The 16,517-nt window shown below is 45.6% G+C and overlaps 2 protein-coding genes across 2 annotated transcripts in view; one reads left to right on the top strand and one right to left on the bottom strand.

Annotated features, from left to right (window-relative positions):
- CUZD1 (CUB and zona pellucida like domains 1) overlaps positions 1-4,513 on the top strand; it is a 233,754-nt gene extending 229,241 nt beyond the window's left edge. The window contains exon 9 of the mRNA XM_086922981.1: positions 4,144-4,513. Coding sequence (XP_086779107.1) covers positions 4,144-4,319 — 176 coding nt within the window. The 3' untranslated portion in view covers positions 4,320-4,513. The remainder of the gene's footprint in view (positions 1-4,143) is intronic.
- Positions 4,514-6,275: 1,762 nt separating this feature from the next.
- The window catches only part of C5H10orf88 (chromosome 5 C10orf88 homolog), a 140,710-nt gene continuing 130,468 nt past the window's right edge, over positions 6,276-16,517 (bottom strand). Inside the window, exon 6 of the mRNA XM_086922982.1 lies at positions 6,276-7,660. Coding sequence (XP_086779108.1) covers positions 7,438-7,660 — 223 coding nt within the window. The 3' untranslated portion in view covers positions 6,276-7,437. The remainder of the gene's footprint in view (positions 7,661-16,517) is intronic.

Raw genomic sequence — 16,517 nt, forward strand, 5'->3', positions numbered from 1 at the left:
GCCTCTATCAATTTTCTACTTGATTGTTCGAGAAGCTCATCTTTGATCTGACGATTTATCAACTTTTGAGCTCTGTCATCTCTTGCGATAGGTGAGCCAAATTTTTGGACTCTGTTAAATCTTTAATGTTTAAGTATGTGCTTTTGGCACGCTCTTGACAACACGTTTTTAACTGATGAAATGTTCTTCATTTATCCGCCCTCCTTGTGATTAAATGACAGGTGGGTTGTGTTTTCTAATTTGGTTCCTTAACTATTCCCTAGGAGGCGCCCACCCACAACTTTCTGCGTCCTGAAGAAGACCCGACTTGTAAGGAACATTTTCCTATGGCTATTCCGGGTCGAAACGTTGACCACGTTACCCCTGACCTACTCCGATCCCTAATAAGACATTAACAGCTCTAACGGAGTCAGGCTTTTGTCCATTAATAACAATTTAGGACTCTTTTGAGCCTTGTATGTGGCCTTCTACCAATTAGGACCACTTGTACATAGTTTTGTGAATCAAGAATGATGACTTGTCACTGACTTATACAGATTACCCCTACCCTTTTTTCTTGACACTTCCCTCACTCATCCCCCCTTTTTTTCCTTCCCGTTGTGTATGTGGGCACGTACATTTAAACCTGTGATGTTTATAACAAAATGTATTATGAGTTACAATCAATGAAAATGATATGCATGCAAATCTGAATTAAATTCATTTGCATTCAATAGCTTTGCTTTCTGAATTTATTGTATACAAATCACAATTTATTTTGAATTACTTGTGTTGGTCTTGGACCCCTTCCTTTCATACCAACAATTTCAATAAAGGGTCTCTCTTGGAAATCTTCGGTGGGGTGACTTGCTAATGGGGTTTTAAGCAGCTCCCCCATGCACTCTACATGCCAGTGTATAGATTTTATCCTATCCGTTAGTCTCCCATAAATTCTCAGAGTTTGTTCTGGCAAGTCATCCTTATACTCCTTTCACCTCACTTGTGTCTCTCCTACTCTCACTTTGTGTTAGTCAGTCTTGTACACTCTCGGTGAGACTATTACACTCCCCTTCTCCTTTGCCAAGGGATTGAACTATCTTCAGTGCTTCTATTCTCCTGTTTTCTTCCTTGAGATACTAGTCGCTGTGCTATGCCTATAGTCCTATGCACGTGGTTACTCCACCCTGCATCACCCCTTTTCTGTGGGGTCATCACTATCCCATGGATTCTGTTCTTGCTTTTGTCCTGCTGGAGAAAGGATGCGTCTTGGTGCAGTATAAACTACACTTCTAGATGCCCTGAAAATTGGGAGTCTCCTACCCTTGCTGAGTGAACTTGGGGGTGGCTTTCGGGAAGGTGGAGGGGTTGCAATCGCAGGGTTCCAAACCCCACAGCTGCTTCTTGTAGCTGCAAAAGTGGGTAGAGGCTAGGTACCATGGGAGTGGGGCTAATAGGATTATATGTCGGTAGTGGAACATATGGGCTACTCGGGGTATCTTCAGGTGAGGAGTCTTTTGCCTTTTCACAAAAGATTCTTCACAATGCTACTGTGGCTTGCCTTTTCTGCAATTTGGCTCCTGTATATTTACTTCAGAGTTATGTGACAACATGTAAAATTATATTATCATCAAAGTTTCCTTCTTTAGGCCAGATAATTATCTGCTTTTGGATGACTTTAAACCACTCTAGGCTATACTTTTGCAGTTTCTTATTATTATTTGGGAAAACCTTTTGAATATGCTCTAAGGGAGTCTCCATTATGAGGTATATTTATTATTGCATTACATTAACCTCTTTTCTTATCTGTTTAGATATTACTTTGTTTATAATAGGCTTGCACACATCTTAAAAATAGGAAAATGATGTGCTGTTGTGTAACTTATTGCTTTTGCAATATACATGCAACTTTAAACATTTTGTTTCACCAATTATATGGGGAACATAGCAATACAAACTTTTTGCATATGCAATGTATATTCCAAACAATAATGTTCATACTATTCGATACTACATGACCTCATCATACTATGCCCAATTTTCACTGGAAGACGTGTTCATCTTCAACAAAACAATATACAAAATGACTTCTATTCCAGGGAGATAATCACATCTCTATTCTACATTTTGGTAAATGCAACTGGCAACCACAGGCCACTTTCCTCCAATCCCTAGAAGAGATTCCTTTCAAACCATGCATCTTAGAGATCATGGAGTGGCTTTATGGACATTAGGTCCAGGACCGGTAATCGGAGTGTTCAAATTTTAACTGGAGGTAAAGTTTAGTGACACCAGCCTTTCAGCTGTCCCTCTATGTCAATTGGAACACATATGGGCACTTTCTAATTTCAAAGTACCAAAACTGACCACTTCCAACTCGCCGATGGGAATCACAGGTTTACTAGTTATGTAGGAGTCTTAACTTTTTTGTGCATCATATGTACACAATCTTGCATGCAGTACCCTTATGTCTCTTTCAACCTTGTATCTTATATTTACAACATATCTACACCTGTGTTTAGCATTACCAAGAAAGACACGTTTAATGCACTAAGATCATGATCCGCCCTCTCCGGCAATACCCAGATCCTCCCCAAACCCCTAGCACAGGCAGAACTTCAGTTGAAACACAGTTTCTGCTTACCTCATCACACAGTCTGGATTGATCTCTGCATCGGGGCTAGGCAGTCGTCCGGTGGTCGCAGTCAGGTGGTCGCAAAATGGATCTCCTATCTGGCTTGCCAACTGTTGTGGGGTGTCTTTGGAACCTCCAAAATGCAATAACCTCATGGATTCCTCATGGCAATGCAAAGACAGTGCGTACAAACAGTCGCGACAGGGAGAAAGACCTTCAGCATACAGCACAGTCTGCATTTCAGTTCTACTAAAGGCTTTCTCAATTTCCTACTGGAAGGCAGGCTATTTAATACATGATATTACAAAGGTCTTTTATAGACGGCAACTAATGGCTGACTTGCAGGTTACAGATTTAAGATGGAAAAACATTTGAAGACATGAGACCTTATAACCCCAAATTCCGACCCAATCCATTACACATTATTAAACTCTCAAAAATGCTTGTAAAGTGAGCATTCATCTGATTGCGAATGCATATGTGCTGTATGGTAAATGTAATTTAAGTGAAGTATATGCTTCCAGTATTGTGCACCTAAGACTTCCGTGTGCTCAGAACTAATTTACTTCCCTACACCCATTGTCTAATCAGGCAACTTAGATCTCTTTGTGTACTGGGCTAATTTGATTACCTGTCCCCGTGGTTTAATCAGGGCGTGATCGGTCTGAAGGCATGGGGTACGTGGATATGGTCTTGTTTTAGAATTGCATCTGATTTTAGTCCTTTTAAGCATGAGTTGGCCTATAACTGAAAATTCTCTTAAGTTTCCTTATTCGTTTGTATCCTTATGTGACCTTTTCACATTACTTGTTTCAATAAGGGATTTGGGCATAAACAGGTTTTTAACCACATACAGCGTTGCAGTTTCTGCTCAGGCTTGTTATCATGCTATAGGTTTGTGTTTTATATTTTCTGCAGTGTGTTAATCTTTAATATTTCCTACAAGTTTTTTCAATACAAATGTAATTTAAAATCGGTTCTTAAACTTTTAGACTGAGCCTTTTGTGTAAAACAGGTTCAAATGCCGAGTCTGCAAGTCCAGATAATATCCGAAATAGCAACTTAGGCAGATCACAGGGATACAATGTTAAACAGCTGTTAGTCAGGGGAGGAACTTCAAGTACAGCAGTCCTCCTGAGAAAGACCTGTACTTTCATAATGTAACAACTATAGTAGGGTGTGCAACTACTGTAAAAATCTGGTTGTAGCAATATTTCACAAATTCCGATTCTAGCAGATTGACTCAACAATTCAACTTTATACCAGTAAGTCTTACAGATGACCGTCGCCGAGATGGACAAGAATAACATGTATTGACAATCACATTTGTGATGTGTGCTCTACAAATGTCATGCCCGTTATCAAGCTTAGCAGTTGCTGCCTCAACTGGTCAAGGATGGCACTATCTGTCTTAGTCCCGGCTCGGAGAGGATAGCATTTAGGTTGCTTAAAAAAAAAAAAAAAAAAAAAAAAAAGATGTAGGACTGAAATATATTTCATTGACTCGTGAATTATTTTCTTCCCATGCCCAGATGCTATCAACAGCCTCCAGTCTGATGCTACTGCAGGGTCGCAGGGCACCACTGGCATCTTCCTCGTCGCTGTGGTGGTACTGGCCGTTAACGCAGTGATCCTGGTGCTGGGGGCTCTGAGGTCTTACAGGAACACCCACTCCGGGTACAGGTACCAGAAGGTGCCTGGCCTCTAAAGGCCTGCCTTGGTACCTGCAGCAAGAGGGCACTCCAACAGCAAGTGATGCCACCCAATGTCTCTCCTGTTCCTTGGTGCATCTAACTGATCATCACCGGAGGTGGGAAGAAATAAGATCCACAGAAGAGCCACAAGAAGTGGCAGAGAAGGTGTGGGGAGTGCTGTACACAAATGAAATAAAAATAAATACAATAGCATTCTTGTCAGTTGTTTTCTTATGGAGAACCTCTCCAGTGCCACTTCAATAATAGAGTGGTGCTCTTGGTGTTCACACGTGCAGTTATACTCCGACTGTTAACACAATGATCAGCAGAGGCTCCACAGACATATATTACATATATACACATACACATATACACATATACACATACATACACACACACACACACACAAGACACCCTAACATTAATAACACACCTACATTGAGGTAATTCCAAAATATATGACCCATTTCTAGGACTCCCCCCACCTCAGACAGACACTAGGCTGCCACAGACTCGGCTTCTTTGTTTGGATGCCAGCTGGTCTATCGACATATATCTACAAAAATATAAACATAGACAATATCCAAGCATACAATGACAGAGTACACATACCTGCAGACTTCCAAGCACACATGCCAATATACACCCACATACACAGAGGCAAAGAGGGACCCATACATGGAGTGATCCTCAGAGGCAGTCACTGATACGCATGGGCCAAAAGACACCTTCAGGTGGTCATAGGCCACTGCAAAGCACTAACTGGGGAGAGGTGTGGCGCCAGGGCGATTGACACTGGCCGCTGGGGATCACGGTTCGATCCCCGGCTCCGGAGGCAGGGGTCTGCCCAGCAACATGCGACTCTGGGCAATAGCTCGCTTAATCTTCCCAACGGCCCGCAGCGCCGAGATACCCCTTTGGGGGTGAATTGTGTGCTATCCAAGAACTGGATTTACATTTAACTGTGACAGGATAGCAGACAGTATGGAATAAGGGAGGAAAGAATGAATAAGCCCTGTCAAATGAATACTTTAATCCAAGCTTCACTGAAATGAGGAACCCAACAACAGACCTCTGATAGGCAAATATGAAGTTGGAGTGTACGAGGGAAAGGTAAAAAGGAGCAGGCAGGAGAAACCAAAAGTATAGTGCCGTGGAGTATGCCAGAAACATTGCTATGTATTCATTTCAGAAAAGAGGAATTCGCGTCTAAATATATACAATTATTCAACTCATCAAAATGGAGAAGGATTGAATTTTGGACAAGGCTAAGACAGAGCTCAGTTGATCTCTCATTAAGAGGAACACACCCAATTTTAAGCGCGAACAGTACCTATCGAGATGTTGAACTCAATACTAGCAGCAATATTTTTATGATTACATGGTAGCTGCTTTTCCGCATAAAACCTAAAAAATTTAAAGCTGCTACAGAGCAACTGGGGTAGGTCAAGCAACGGAAGGGGCGAGAAGAAAGAAGCTATTTGAAAGTATGGGGTGAAAGATTTAGACGGGAGAGGAGGGATGGAGCTGTATGATAAGTGCATAAGGAGAGGCTTGAGAGGGAATTAAAATAGTGTTCACATACTAGGGAATTATTTGGTATGTGGAGGCAAGGAGAGAAGGTAAAATTAGAGATGAAGACTGAGAGCTCAGCAGATAAAGAATACATATTTGGGTGCAGAAAATAGATTTTCATTAAGGCGTGGAGCTTTGAGGGAGCAGACGATAAACAACAGAGAAGCAAGCTGCACCCTGAGGAAGGGATCTTTGTGGTAGGCACAGGGATTCAACTGTGAAATGGGGAAGACATTTGGATAAGAATTAGAACATGCAAAATAAGAGGACTGAGAGAGAGTTACGCATAGCAAATGATTCTGCAATATTGTGTTGTAAAGGGCTGCACACTGACAAACCAGTCTGGAGGCACCAATGAAGTGCATTCTAAATAGGAGCACGGCAAATAAATGGAAAACTGAGTAAGGGCTTTATTACCAATATAAATAGTTAATCTATGAGCAGCTCTAATTAAACTGCAGCCCCAACAGTTTTTACAGTAATACAAAGTGAGATTATCTTTAAATTACCATCTACACATTGATATTTGAAGAAATACTTTTTAACAATACTTTGTATATAAAAGTTATCATAGGACAAAATTGCCGACATTAAAACTGTTACTTGGTTGTAATCCTCAGTCGCTACTGGCTATGCAACACTGCCTGTCCCAACAATACTGGAAATAAACCGGTAGACACAAATGTGAACCGTTTCAACAAGTTGTACATGTTCTAGTCTCTGTCTCGCACCTCCAGACCCTTGAACTCCAGCTGTATGGTGCAGCTTTGCAGAGCAGCTGGTACACGTTCATGAAGAGTGCCCGCTAGAGTTGTGTTGGGCCCTGTGTAGTTACGATAACCGGTAACTGCTACAATGACGGCTCTGTGCCATGCAGGCTTCGACCAAGAGCCCTCATAACTGGGTGTCTCTGCAGTTTGGGTTGCATTACACTGTCACAGCGAACCTTCATCCTCTCACCCACTGCCACAGCAACACACTATAAATATTAAAAAGTTTTTTACATTCTTAAATCTCTGGTCTTAAGATTCCTGTTCAGGGTAGTCTTCAGTGCTGGAGCAGATAGGTCACGTCTGTACACAGAGGGGCGCAGCACATGTTAAGAGAAGACACAGTAGCTTTTTCAGTACCTTCCATTCTTGACCATTTCTTTCTAAAGGGAATCTAATGCCAGCTCGAGTCAGATTTCTACCAAGAGCACCCACACAGGACTGTACCTTGAGTGGCTTGCAAAAGATCTAGACTCAGTTGTGTAATGCCTAGTGGACCATGCCTAGCGGACCAACCATTGATGTCTATGTTGTTTGTGGCATTTCACTGCTGCCTGTAGGTCAGATGGGAGTAGCACAAATCTAAATTTTAAAAATTAATTATTTTTTCTAATTTCTTTTTTATGCGAGCGCAAAGAACTTGCACCCAATATATTTGGTCTAAAAGGCCCAAAGAAAATGTGAAAATATCACAAAGAGAGGCTGATTGTACACAACTCTTGCTTCTGAATGGCCAGGAAGGACAGTTACGAGACTCCTTGAGGTAGCAGCAAGTGCTATGTAGAGGTTACATATCACTGAAGATGTGAACTTCCCCATTGGTTTTTCTTTCTCCTGAGGCAATGTGCGAGTTCTGAAGTAAATTCACCAGCAGCCCCATTCTGGCATCCATTTGCTCCTGGAGTCTATTTATGCGATTGTCGATGTGGTCCAGCAGCCGCTTCTCCATTGCACCCATTTGTTTTGTAATTAACTCCTCTAGAAACAAGCATGTTCCAGAATAATCTCGTCTGCAAAAAAAAAACACAAATGTTTTTTTAAAACAAAATCAGCAGAATGGATAACTTTTCTACAAAGCATCATAAGCATCATAAGCACAAAAGCATTGGGAAAGCCAATAGGCATGGTGTTGGCCATGGTGTTGGCCACCAGACTGGCAATTCTTGTTATGGTTTTTGCAAAGTCTAAAAAAATAAAATGAAAATAATAATTTGACTCCCGCAAAAAATATTTTGGGGTCTTAAAAAACACAACAAAATATTACTAAAGCACTCCCTGGCACTAAAGGGAACTACGTTCTGTGTGGATGTGACCCTTGTGAAAGGGAAGCATGCCCTAACTTGCTTTGTCTGCCAATGGCTGAAGTGGGCTGATTCATTGCCCCTTAATGCAGACTAATGGATGCCTGGCGGGAACCCCGTACAAATAACTATGTTATATACACCATTTTACTAAAAAATCAAAAGGTCTTGGCTAACACAAACTTCAATGAGTCCAGCATTGGATGCAAGCCTTCTATATTTGAGAAAGAAAAAAACTAAGGAAGGAAAAAAAGAAAGGCAAGAAAGAAAGATAAGGAAATATAAGTAAAGAATGAAGAAAAGAGGGAAAGGACGAGATGGGGGAAAGACAGAGGGAATGAAAGAGGGGAAGAAAGAAGGAAGGAAAGCAAGAGAAAGAAAATAGAAGGAAGGAATGGAAATGGAAGAAGGAAATGAAAAGAAGGAAAGAAAAAAGCACAAGAGAAAGAAAAAGAACAAATGAAAGAAAAAAGGAAGGGAAGAAGGCGAGAGGGAATTAAAGCGGGATGACCAAGAGAGAAAGAAGGAAAGATTGAAGGGTTAAGAAGGAATGAAGGAAAGCATGAGAGAAAGAGAAAAAAGGAAAGCAAGAGTGAAAGATAAGATGTAAAGAACAAGTTACTCACCTTGGGTAACAATATATCTGTAAGAGACATATGTTAGTTATAGATTCCTTACCTTAGAATTACCCCAGGCATCAGACTGGATCCGGAGAATTTTTCTCAGCAGTAACCCTGCGCGTCGGTAGGTGGGTTCAGTCGACTCCTCGTCAGTCGTCGGCATCGTGTTCGCCGGAATGACATCACGGTGTCTATATAGACACCGCCCCTGTGCGCTGAGGTCACTTCTGACTTGACTTTCCATGCCGGAAGCGCAGAGCCATGCAAGACACTGATGCGCTAAACGTGGGCCCTGTAAGGGAGTCCCTGTCCCCAGAAGTCAGTTCGCAGAGCGGGGAGGATCGGTGGGGCAGTAAGGAATCTATAACTAACTTATGTCTCTTACAGATACATTGTTTCTGAAGGTAAGTAACTTGTTCATCTGAAAGAGACTGTTGGTTATAGATTCCTTACCTTAGAACAGACCGAGCAATATGGCTGATGCCCGGTGAAGCTGCCTAGACAGCTATAGAAGAGATCAGCTTTTGTTCAGCCCCTCGGCTGTCACCTACTCAGCCGGACATTGGACATTGTTTTCCTCGTCTCTCAGCTGTGTCTCTTTTCCCCCCCTACAATCACGTAACATTGTTTATATGTTGTTGTACTAGGTAACCCTGTAATTTGTAACTTGTAACTCACTTGTCCTCCTGTAAAGCACTCTGATACCTCAGGGTCTAGCCAGCGCTATATAAAAGTCCTCAAACAAATAAACAAAATTAAAAAAATAGATACCCCATTAATACCAACCCCGGAGGAGGGTCTGTAAACTCGGTTCACACCAGAAAGTCCTGGAGGAAAGATTGGGCAAAATAGCTGTTCCTCCAGACTTGGCTGTTCAGGCAGTAATGTCTAGTGAATGTGTGCAAGGATGCCCACGTGACTGCCTGACAGATGTGAAGGAGAGGAACTCCGCGAGCAAGAGCAGTGGTGGCTGCCGTAGCTCTGGTAGAATGAGCACAGAGCCCCACTGAAGGTTCCTTCTTTGCCAAAGCGGAGCACATTTTTATACAAAGGACAACCCATCTATAGATGTCTGCTTTTCAACTGCCCGACCTTTCTTGGCACCCAAATAGCCAACAAAGAGTTGATCATCCACCCGGAAATCTTTTGTGTGATCAAGGCAGAAAGATAGCGCACGCTTGGGGTCCAGACAGTGGAGTCTTTCCTCCTCCTTGGAAGGGTGCGGATGTGGGAAAAAGGTGGGTAAAGTAATGGTTTGTCCAATGTGAAAGGGCCTTACCACATTGGGAAGGAACAAAGGCTTTGTCCTAAGCACCACTCTGTACGGATGCACAGAGAAGAAAGAGGGCTTAGAAGAAAGAGCTTGGAGCTCACTCACTCTGCGTGCAGAGGTGATGGCAACAAGGAAGGCTGTCTTCAGAGTGAGGAGCCTGAGAGGACAGTTGTGGAGAGGCTCGAAGGGAGCGCACATTAGGTAGGTTAAGACCAGGTTTAAGTCCCACTGGGGCATTACGAAAGGAGAAGGAAGTAAGAGATGAGTAATGCCCTTCCCTTGAGGAATCTCTGTACAATAGGGGCGGTAACAAAGATCTGAAAGCTAAAGGAACGCAGAGATGGACGAAAGATAGCCCTAAGAGTACCCAGGGCAGAGCTCTGCTGGGCCAAAGAAAGTATGTACAATAGGATCTCAGAAAGAGGGGTAGAAAGGGGATCCACAGCCTTTGCTGTGCACCATGCCACAAATTTGTTCCGTCAACAGGTGTATACAGTCTTAGTGAAGGGACGCCTGGCTGCCAAGATAACGTTACAGACTTCGGGAGGAAGGTCAAAAGCTGTCAACTGTCACCGCTCAATCTCCATGCAAAGAGGTGGAGTCAGGACAGGTTTGGGTGAAGAACTCTCCCCTGCTGCTCCGACAGAAGATCCTCCTGAAGAGGCAATCTAAGTGGAGGATCGATGTCCATGCTCAGTAGCTCTGCGGTCCAGACTCTTCGTGCCCAGTGCAGAGCCACAAGATTGACGTGGGCCCAGTCGCACTCAATCTTCTTCAGCACTCTGAGCAGAAGTGGTACAGGCAGAAAAGTGTACAGGAGGCCACAGGTCCACTTGCGATGAACAGTGTTGCAGTGCGAGTGTCGCCTTGGAAATTCCAACGCGCAGAATTGTTGACATTGAGCGCTCTCTTCAGTGGCAAACCCACTGCTGAAAGAGACATTGCACCATCTCTGAGTGAAGACGCCATTCGTGATCCACCAGGCACCATCAGCTGAGTTATTCCGCCCTGGCGTTCAGAGAACCTGCCAGGTGCTGAACCACCAGGGTCATGCCCTGATGTCTAGCCATGTCCAGAGACGAACAGCCTCTTGACATAGGGTCCACGACCACACCCGGCCCTGCTTGTTACAGTACCAAATGGTGGTGGTGTGGTCTGTGAACACCTGCACCACTTTCCCTTTGAGAGAGGCACGAAATGGCTATAGTGCCAGATGAATGGCCTGGAGTTCCAGCAGGTTGATATGGAGCCCTGACTCCGCCAGAGACGAGACAGCTCCGAACTCCACCTCTCCCAGATGGCCGCTCCATCCCAGGAGTGATGTATCTGTCACCACTGTGAGGTCTGGTTGGGGAAGGGAGAGGGATCTGCCTCTGACCCAAGCGTGGTTCGTAAGCCACCACTGCAGTTGTTGTGCAGTCCCGTCCGAGAGCTGGATGTAGTCTGAAAGATTACTCCGGTGCTGCGCCCACTGGAACTTCAGTTCCCACTGCAGAGCCCGCATATGCCATCTGGCATGATCCACCAGCAGGATGCAAGAGGCCATGAGGGCCAGCAGCCTCAGGGTCAATCTCACCGAAATCCAGGATAGAGGCTGAAACATCGATATCGTAGCCCGAATATCCCGGACTCGCTGCTCGGGAGGATAGGGCCGAAACTGCATTGTGCCCAATGAAAGGGAGCGTTTGAGAGGGAGTCAGGTGTGACGTCGGCACGTTGATAGGGAACCCCAGCAAGCCCAGGTGGTCCGCCGTAGTCTGAAAGTGGGAGCCTGGGGCGAGCCCACCTTCAACAGCCAGTCATTGCGAAAGGGAAAGACAGGAACCCCTAATATGCGCAGATGAGCTGAGACCAACGCCATCACTTTTTCATGAACACCCAAGGGGCGCTGGTAAGGCCAAAGGGGAGCACAGTGAATTGAAAATGCTTGTGGCCTACCATGAACCGCGGGTAGCACCAGTGGGCTGGCAGGACTGGGATGTAAAAAAAAGTGTCCTGCAACTTCAACGCCACCATCCAGTCTCCAGGGTCGAGAGCAGACATGACCTGAGCCAGGGTTAGCATTTTGAATTTCTCCTTCCAGAGGAAGCGGTTGAGGGCCCTAGGATCTTGACTAGGACGCAGGCCTTTGTCCTTCTTGGGCACCACAACCTACTTCTGGCATAGGATCCCTCTCGATGGCACCCTTGCCCAAGAGAGCCGAAACTTCCTGAAGGAGAGTGCCAAATGATCCTCCAACATGCGTTCGAAAGACGGTGGCATGGAGGGAGGGGTAGTTTCGAAGGGGAGGGAATAGCCCCGTCAAACTATTTGTAAAACCCATATGTCCGACGTGATGGTTTGCCAGTGGGGGAGGTGATGGTGAATCCCGCTGCCCACTGGCTTCTGGTGGCCCTGGAAGGTCGGATTAGGAAGGTTTGGAGGCGGCTGCAGGGGTAGAAAGGGTGGACTGGCACTCCCGCTGGCCCCCAGAACGTCGCCGCTAGGTCCCACGACCACACAGACTGAGTAGCTTGCGTGAACCGGTGGCTGGACGTGTTGGGGTGCCTCTTCCGTAGCCACAAATGGGGCGAAAAGCAGACTGAGGTGGAAGGGTCGTTGCTGTGAGGCCCGAGGACCTGGCCGTAGCTCGAGAATCCTTAAAGTGTTCCAGCGCAGAGTCGGCCTGGTCACCAAAAAGGCATGTTCTGTAGGGTTGCCCGGACATCCCCCGAAAAGCCAGATGTCCTCAACCAGGCATAGCGCTGAAGGGCAACCTATGTGGCAATCGTTCGGTCCAGTGAGTAAGTGCTATCCAGTCCACAACGAATCATGAATTTGTCCACCACTGCTTTGGAGAAAACGGCCCGACCCTCCTCCAGGCACTGAGGGAGCACTTGCGCAACCGTATCCCACATTGTATGGGAGTATTGGCCCAAGAGGCATGCGGTGTTCACGGACCGCAATGCCAAGCTGGAGGAAGAGAACATGCACTTCCCAAGATGATCCAGTCTCTTGGATTCCCTATCTGGGGGAGCAGAAGGGAATGCGCCCTTAGATGAAGAGGCTTGGACCACCAAGCTCTCTAGGTAAGGGTGTCGGGTGAGGAAAACTGAGTCGTCCGGAGCCTTGAGCGGGCGATCAAACTTTCCACAAGAGCCCCTCTGCTGTGCTTGGACCAGGTGCCCAGAAGGACATCAGTGAGGGCTTCATTGAATGGCAACAGGGGCTCAGATGTAGTCGCTGCCGGTTGAAGCACCTCCGTCAGGAGATTAGTCCTGACTACCACCAAAGGGAGCTGAAGGCCCAGGGCCTCAGCTGCCCTGCTCACTACCACAGCATAGGACGCTCCATCCTACGTAGCCACGGCAGGGGGAGAAAGCATGCTAAGGTCAGTAGAAGTGTCCAGACCACTGGCATCACCCAGGTCCTCTCTCCAGTCCGGCTCATCTAGCTGGTCTGTTAAAGGGTCAGACGACCCCTCCCAATCCTCATCACCACCTTTTGGGCGATAGGGAACACCAAGGATGCACAGGGGAACAAAATTATCCTCCAGGTGAGATCGAACGGTGTCGATCCAGATCTGGAACCATGAGAGCCCTCGGGCGCCAGCATCGAAGGCCCAGGATTCCGGTCCGGTTGGGCCCGAACGCATGCCTGCGAAGTCATGGTGTCCAAGGGGAGGGCTTCGTAAAAAAATGCACGAAGCTGGGCAGGGGAAGCTCCAGCTCCCAGGGTGGAAGCGAGGCGTGGAGTCGTCCCAGAAGGAGGCACCAAAGTCTGAGGCTTTGAGCAACGATGCTCTAGGTCCAGCATCACGTCAGCCGACTGACAGGGAGAAGGCGAAGAGCGACGGTGCTTCTTCGTCTTCCTCTTGTGTTGGGACTTACCCGACAACCTGGACGATATGGAGTGCGACGAGGTGTGGGGCCTCCGTGACCAGTCTCGAGACCTTCCTCTTGCGTGGGACCAGGAACATTGCGTAGCCGACTGCCGGGCCTCCAACAGCTTTCAGGACTGCTCCTACAAAGATTTGGGATTCATGGCCCAACAGTCGGAGCACGACTTCGGGTCGTGCTTGAGCTCCAGGCACCAAAGGCACACGAGGTGCGGGTCCGTCACAGACATCATTTTGTGACAGGCTGCGCAAAGCTTGAAGACAGTTCTTCAATGGGACATCTCTCGTGCACAAGCAGTTGAAGACCCAGAAAAAAAGTTGCCAAAAGTTGAAAAAAAAGTAGTAAAAAAGCGACTACAGGGGTAGTTATCTCTGGATCTGCGCTAGGCTGGGGCGGAAAAAGAAAGAACGGACTTCAGCAAACAGGGGAGGTGTCTATCAAGGAAAGAAGGCTGTCCTTATCCTACTTGACCTGTCGGCAGCCTTCGATACGGTCTCACATAACATCTTATTGGACCGGTTGGCTGCCGCAGGGGTAGGAGGACAGGTCTTGGCATGTCTTAGGAACTTCCTGAGCAACAGACGCCAAGTTACAGTGCTGGGCCAATATCAGTCTGAGGCTAAAGACGTCAGCTCAGGGGTCCCTCAGGGCTCAAGTTTAAGTCCTGTACTTTTTGACCTGTACATGGTACCCCTAGTGAAACTGATCGCGTCATTCCAGATCAGTTCTATCTCATACGCTGACGACACCCAACTCATTCTGGTGCTGGACAGGGAACGGCCAGGTGCCGAGGAAGAGCTCAAGGAATGTCTAGCAGCAACTTTTAAATGGATGACCAACAATCATTTAAAATGTAACGCCGGAAAAACAGAAATTCTGCCATTCGGGAGTCATAATTTGTTTTCCCCAAAAATGTGCTGGTCAGCGGAGGCAGAATCCCCTCCCAACACTATTACATCTGCCCGCAATTTGGGCATCAAATTTGATGACCAACTATCTTTCAAACCCCAAGCTGTGGCAGTAGCTGGGACGTGCTTTCAGATCATAAAAGCACTGAGGAAGTTTTTTGATCTACTTCCGTTATCGGCGAGGAAAACAGTTGCAGTGGCCTTAATAAGTTCTAGGCTGGAATATTGTAACGGCTTATATGCTGGAGCCAATAAAACCGTTCTCCACAGGTTACAAATGGTCCAAAATGCGGCGGACCGCCTTGTACTGCGTTGGCCTCGTAGGTCTTCAGCCTCAGCAGCACTTAACAACCTTCATTGGCTGCCAATAGGTAAAATAATTTTGTTTAAAATTCTTCTAATTACCTTTAGGGCATTTCACCAGCAAGGCCCAAAATACATATGCAATGGGTTCAAAAGATATCACCCGACGCGCTGTCTGAGGTCTGCCAGTCAGAATCTACTCACACCCCCCCCCCCCCGATTCAAGCTGGCTACAAAAGGTGGTAAATCCCTCTTTGTACTAGGCACCAAGGCCTGGAATAAGCTTCCCCCCTTTTTACGTTCATTTTCCCAAGAAATTTCTTTCAGGAAGGCATTAAAAACTTGGATCTTCTCTTTGCCCGATGCGACATGTAGGGCTTTGGTGTAATTTGTAGTGTAGAATGTAAGTCATCCTTTTTCCCTCCAACTCCTCCATCTGGGTCGGGTGAGCGCCAAGATACTCCTTGGAGAGAAAGAAGCGCGATAGAAATGTCCCTTACATTACATAAAGAGACCGCGAAGTCCACGACGCAGACAACTGATGCATAGTCGACCAACGTCACCTACCGACGAGCAGGGGTACTGCTGAGAAACAATTATTTGGATTCAGTCTGACGCCTTAGGGTAATTCTAAGGTAAGGAATCTATAACTAACTAAGTCTCTTTCAGATGTGCCAACATGTTTCTTTGCCGCAGAAATTTAGGCAAATTCGTCAGGGCCAAAGCACCCGTATTGGACACACCGTTATGGAAGACCTCAGATAGCCATTGTCTTTTATACCAGCTTTCACTTTTGAAGTCACCTAAAAAACTCCATTTATGAGTCCTCCTTGTGAACTGAATATAGAATTGTTATATCAATTTATCGGGGCCTCACGGAGCGTGTGGTCAGCTGCTTTGGCCCTGACAAATTTACCTAAATTTCTGCGGTAAAGAAACATATTGGCATTTGAAAAGGTATGCATGAATGGCAACCTGCTCATTTCAATTTGATAAAAACACTCAGTAATTAATAAAGGGATTGCTCTGTGAGTGTTTTTTCAATTTTAAATCACGTTTGGTTACATAGTGTGATGTGACCTACTTCACTTCATTGCACCGGATTCCTACATTTTTTTGTTTGGACACTTTCTCTTTTTCTTTCGACAAAATGACCACCAATGATGATAAAAGTGGGCACAACTGGTGAGTACCAACCAGTTATCAAATTAGTGGTGTGCAGGTGAGGGGTTATTTTGTCTTTTCACATATATATTTTTTTATACTATCTTTCACGGTTCGTGATTGTGGGGTTCACATTAGGCTAATTTAAAGAAACCCCTTTGTTGGAGGACTGTCTTCTGTAAAAATTGTTTTTAAAGAAAGGCGGCTATATGTGGTGTGACTACTTGACAAATAAATGAAAAAGAGTAGTATATATAACTTAGCAAATGGTAGTAACTCGCACACGTTGAATAAAGCTTGGACCTTAATAAAAAGTGCCTTAGAAACGTGGTTTTGGTGTTTTGATGAGGTTATAAATGAAGACAAGGCAGTACCAAGGAGGGACTAACAAGACTATTAACAAATAAGAAGCCAGCATTT

This window comes from Lissotriton vulgaris, chromosome 5 (assembly GCF_964263255.1).
Source record: "Lissotriton vulgaris chromosome 5, aLisVul1.2, whole genome shotgun sequence".
Lineage (NCBI taxonomy): Eukaryota > Metazoa > Chordata > Amphibia > Caudata > Salamandridae > Lissotriton > Lissotriton vulgaris.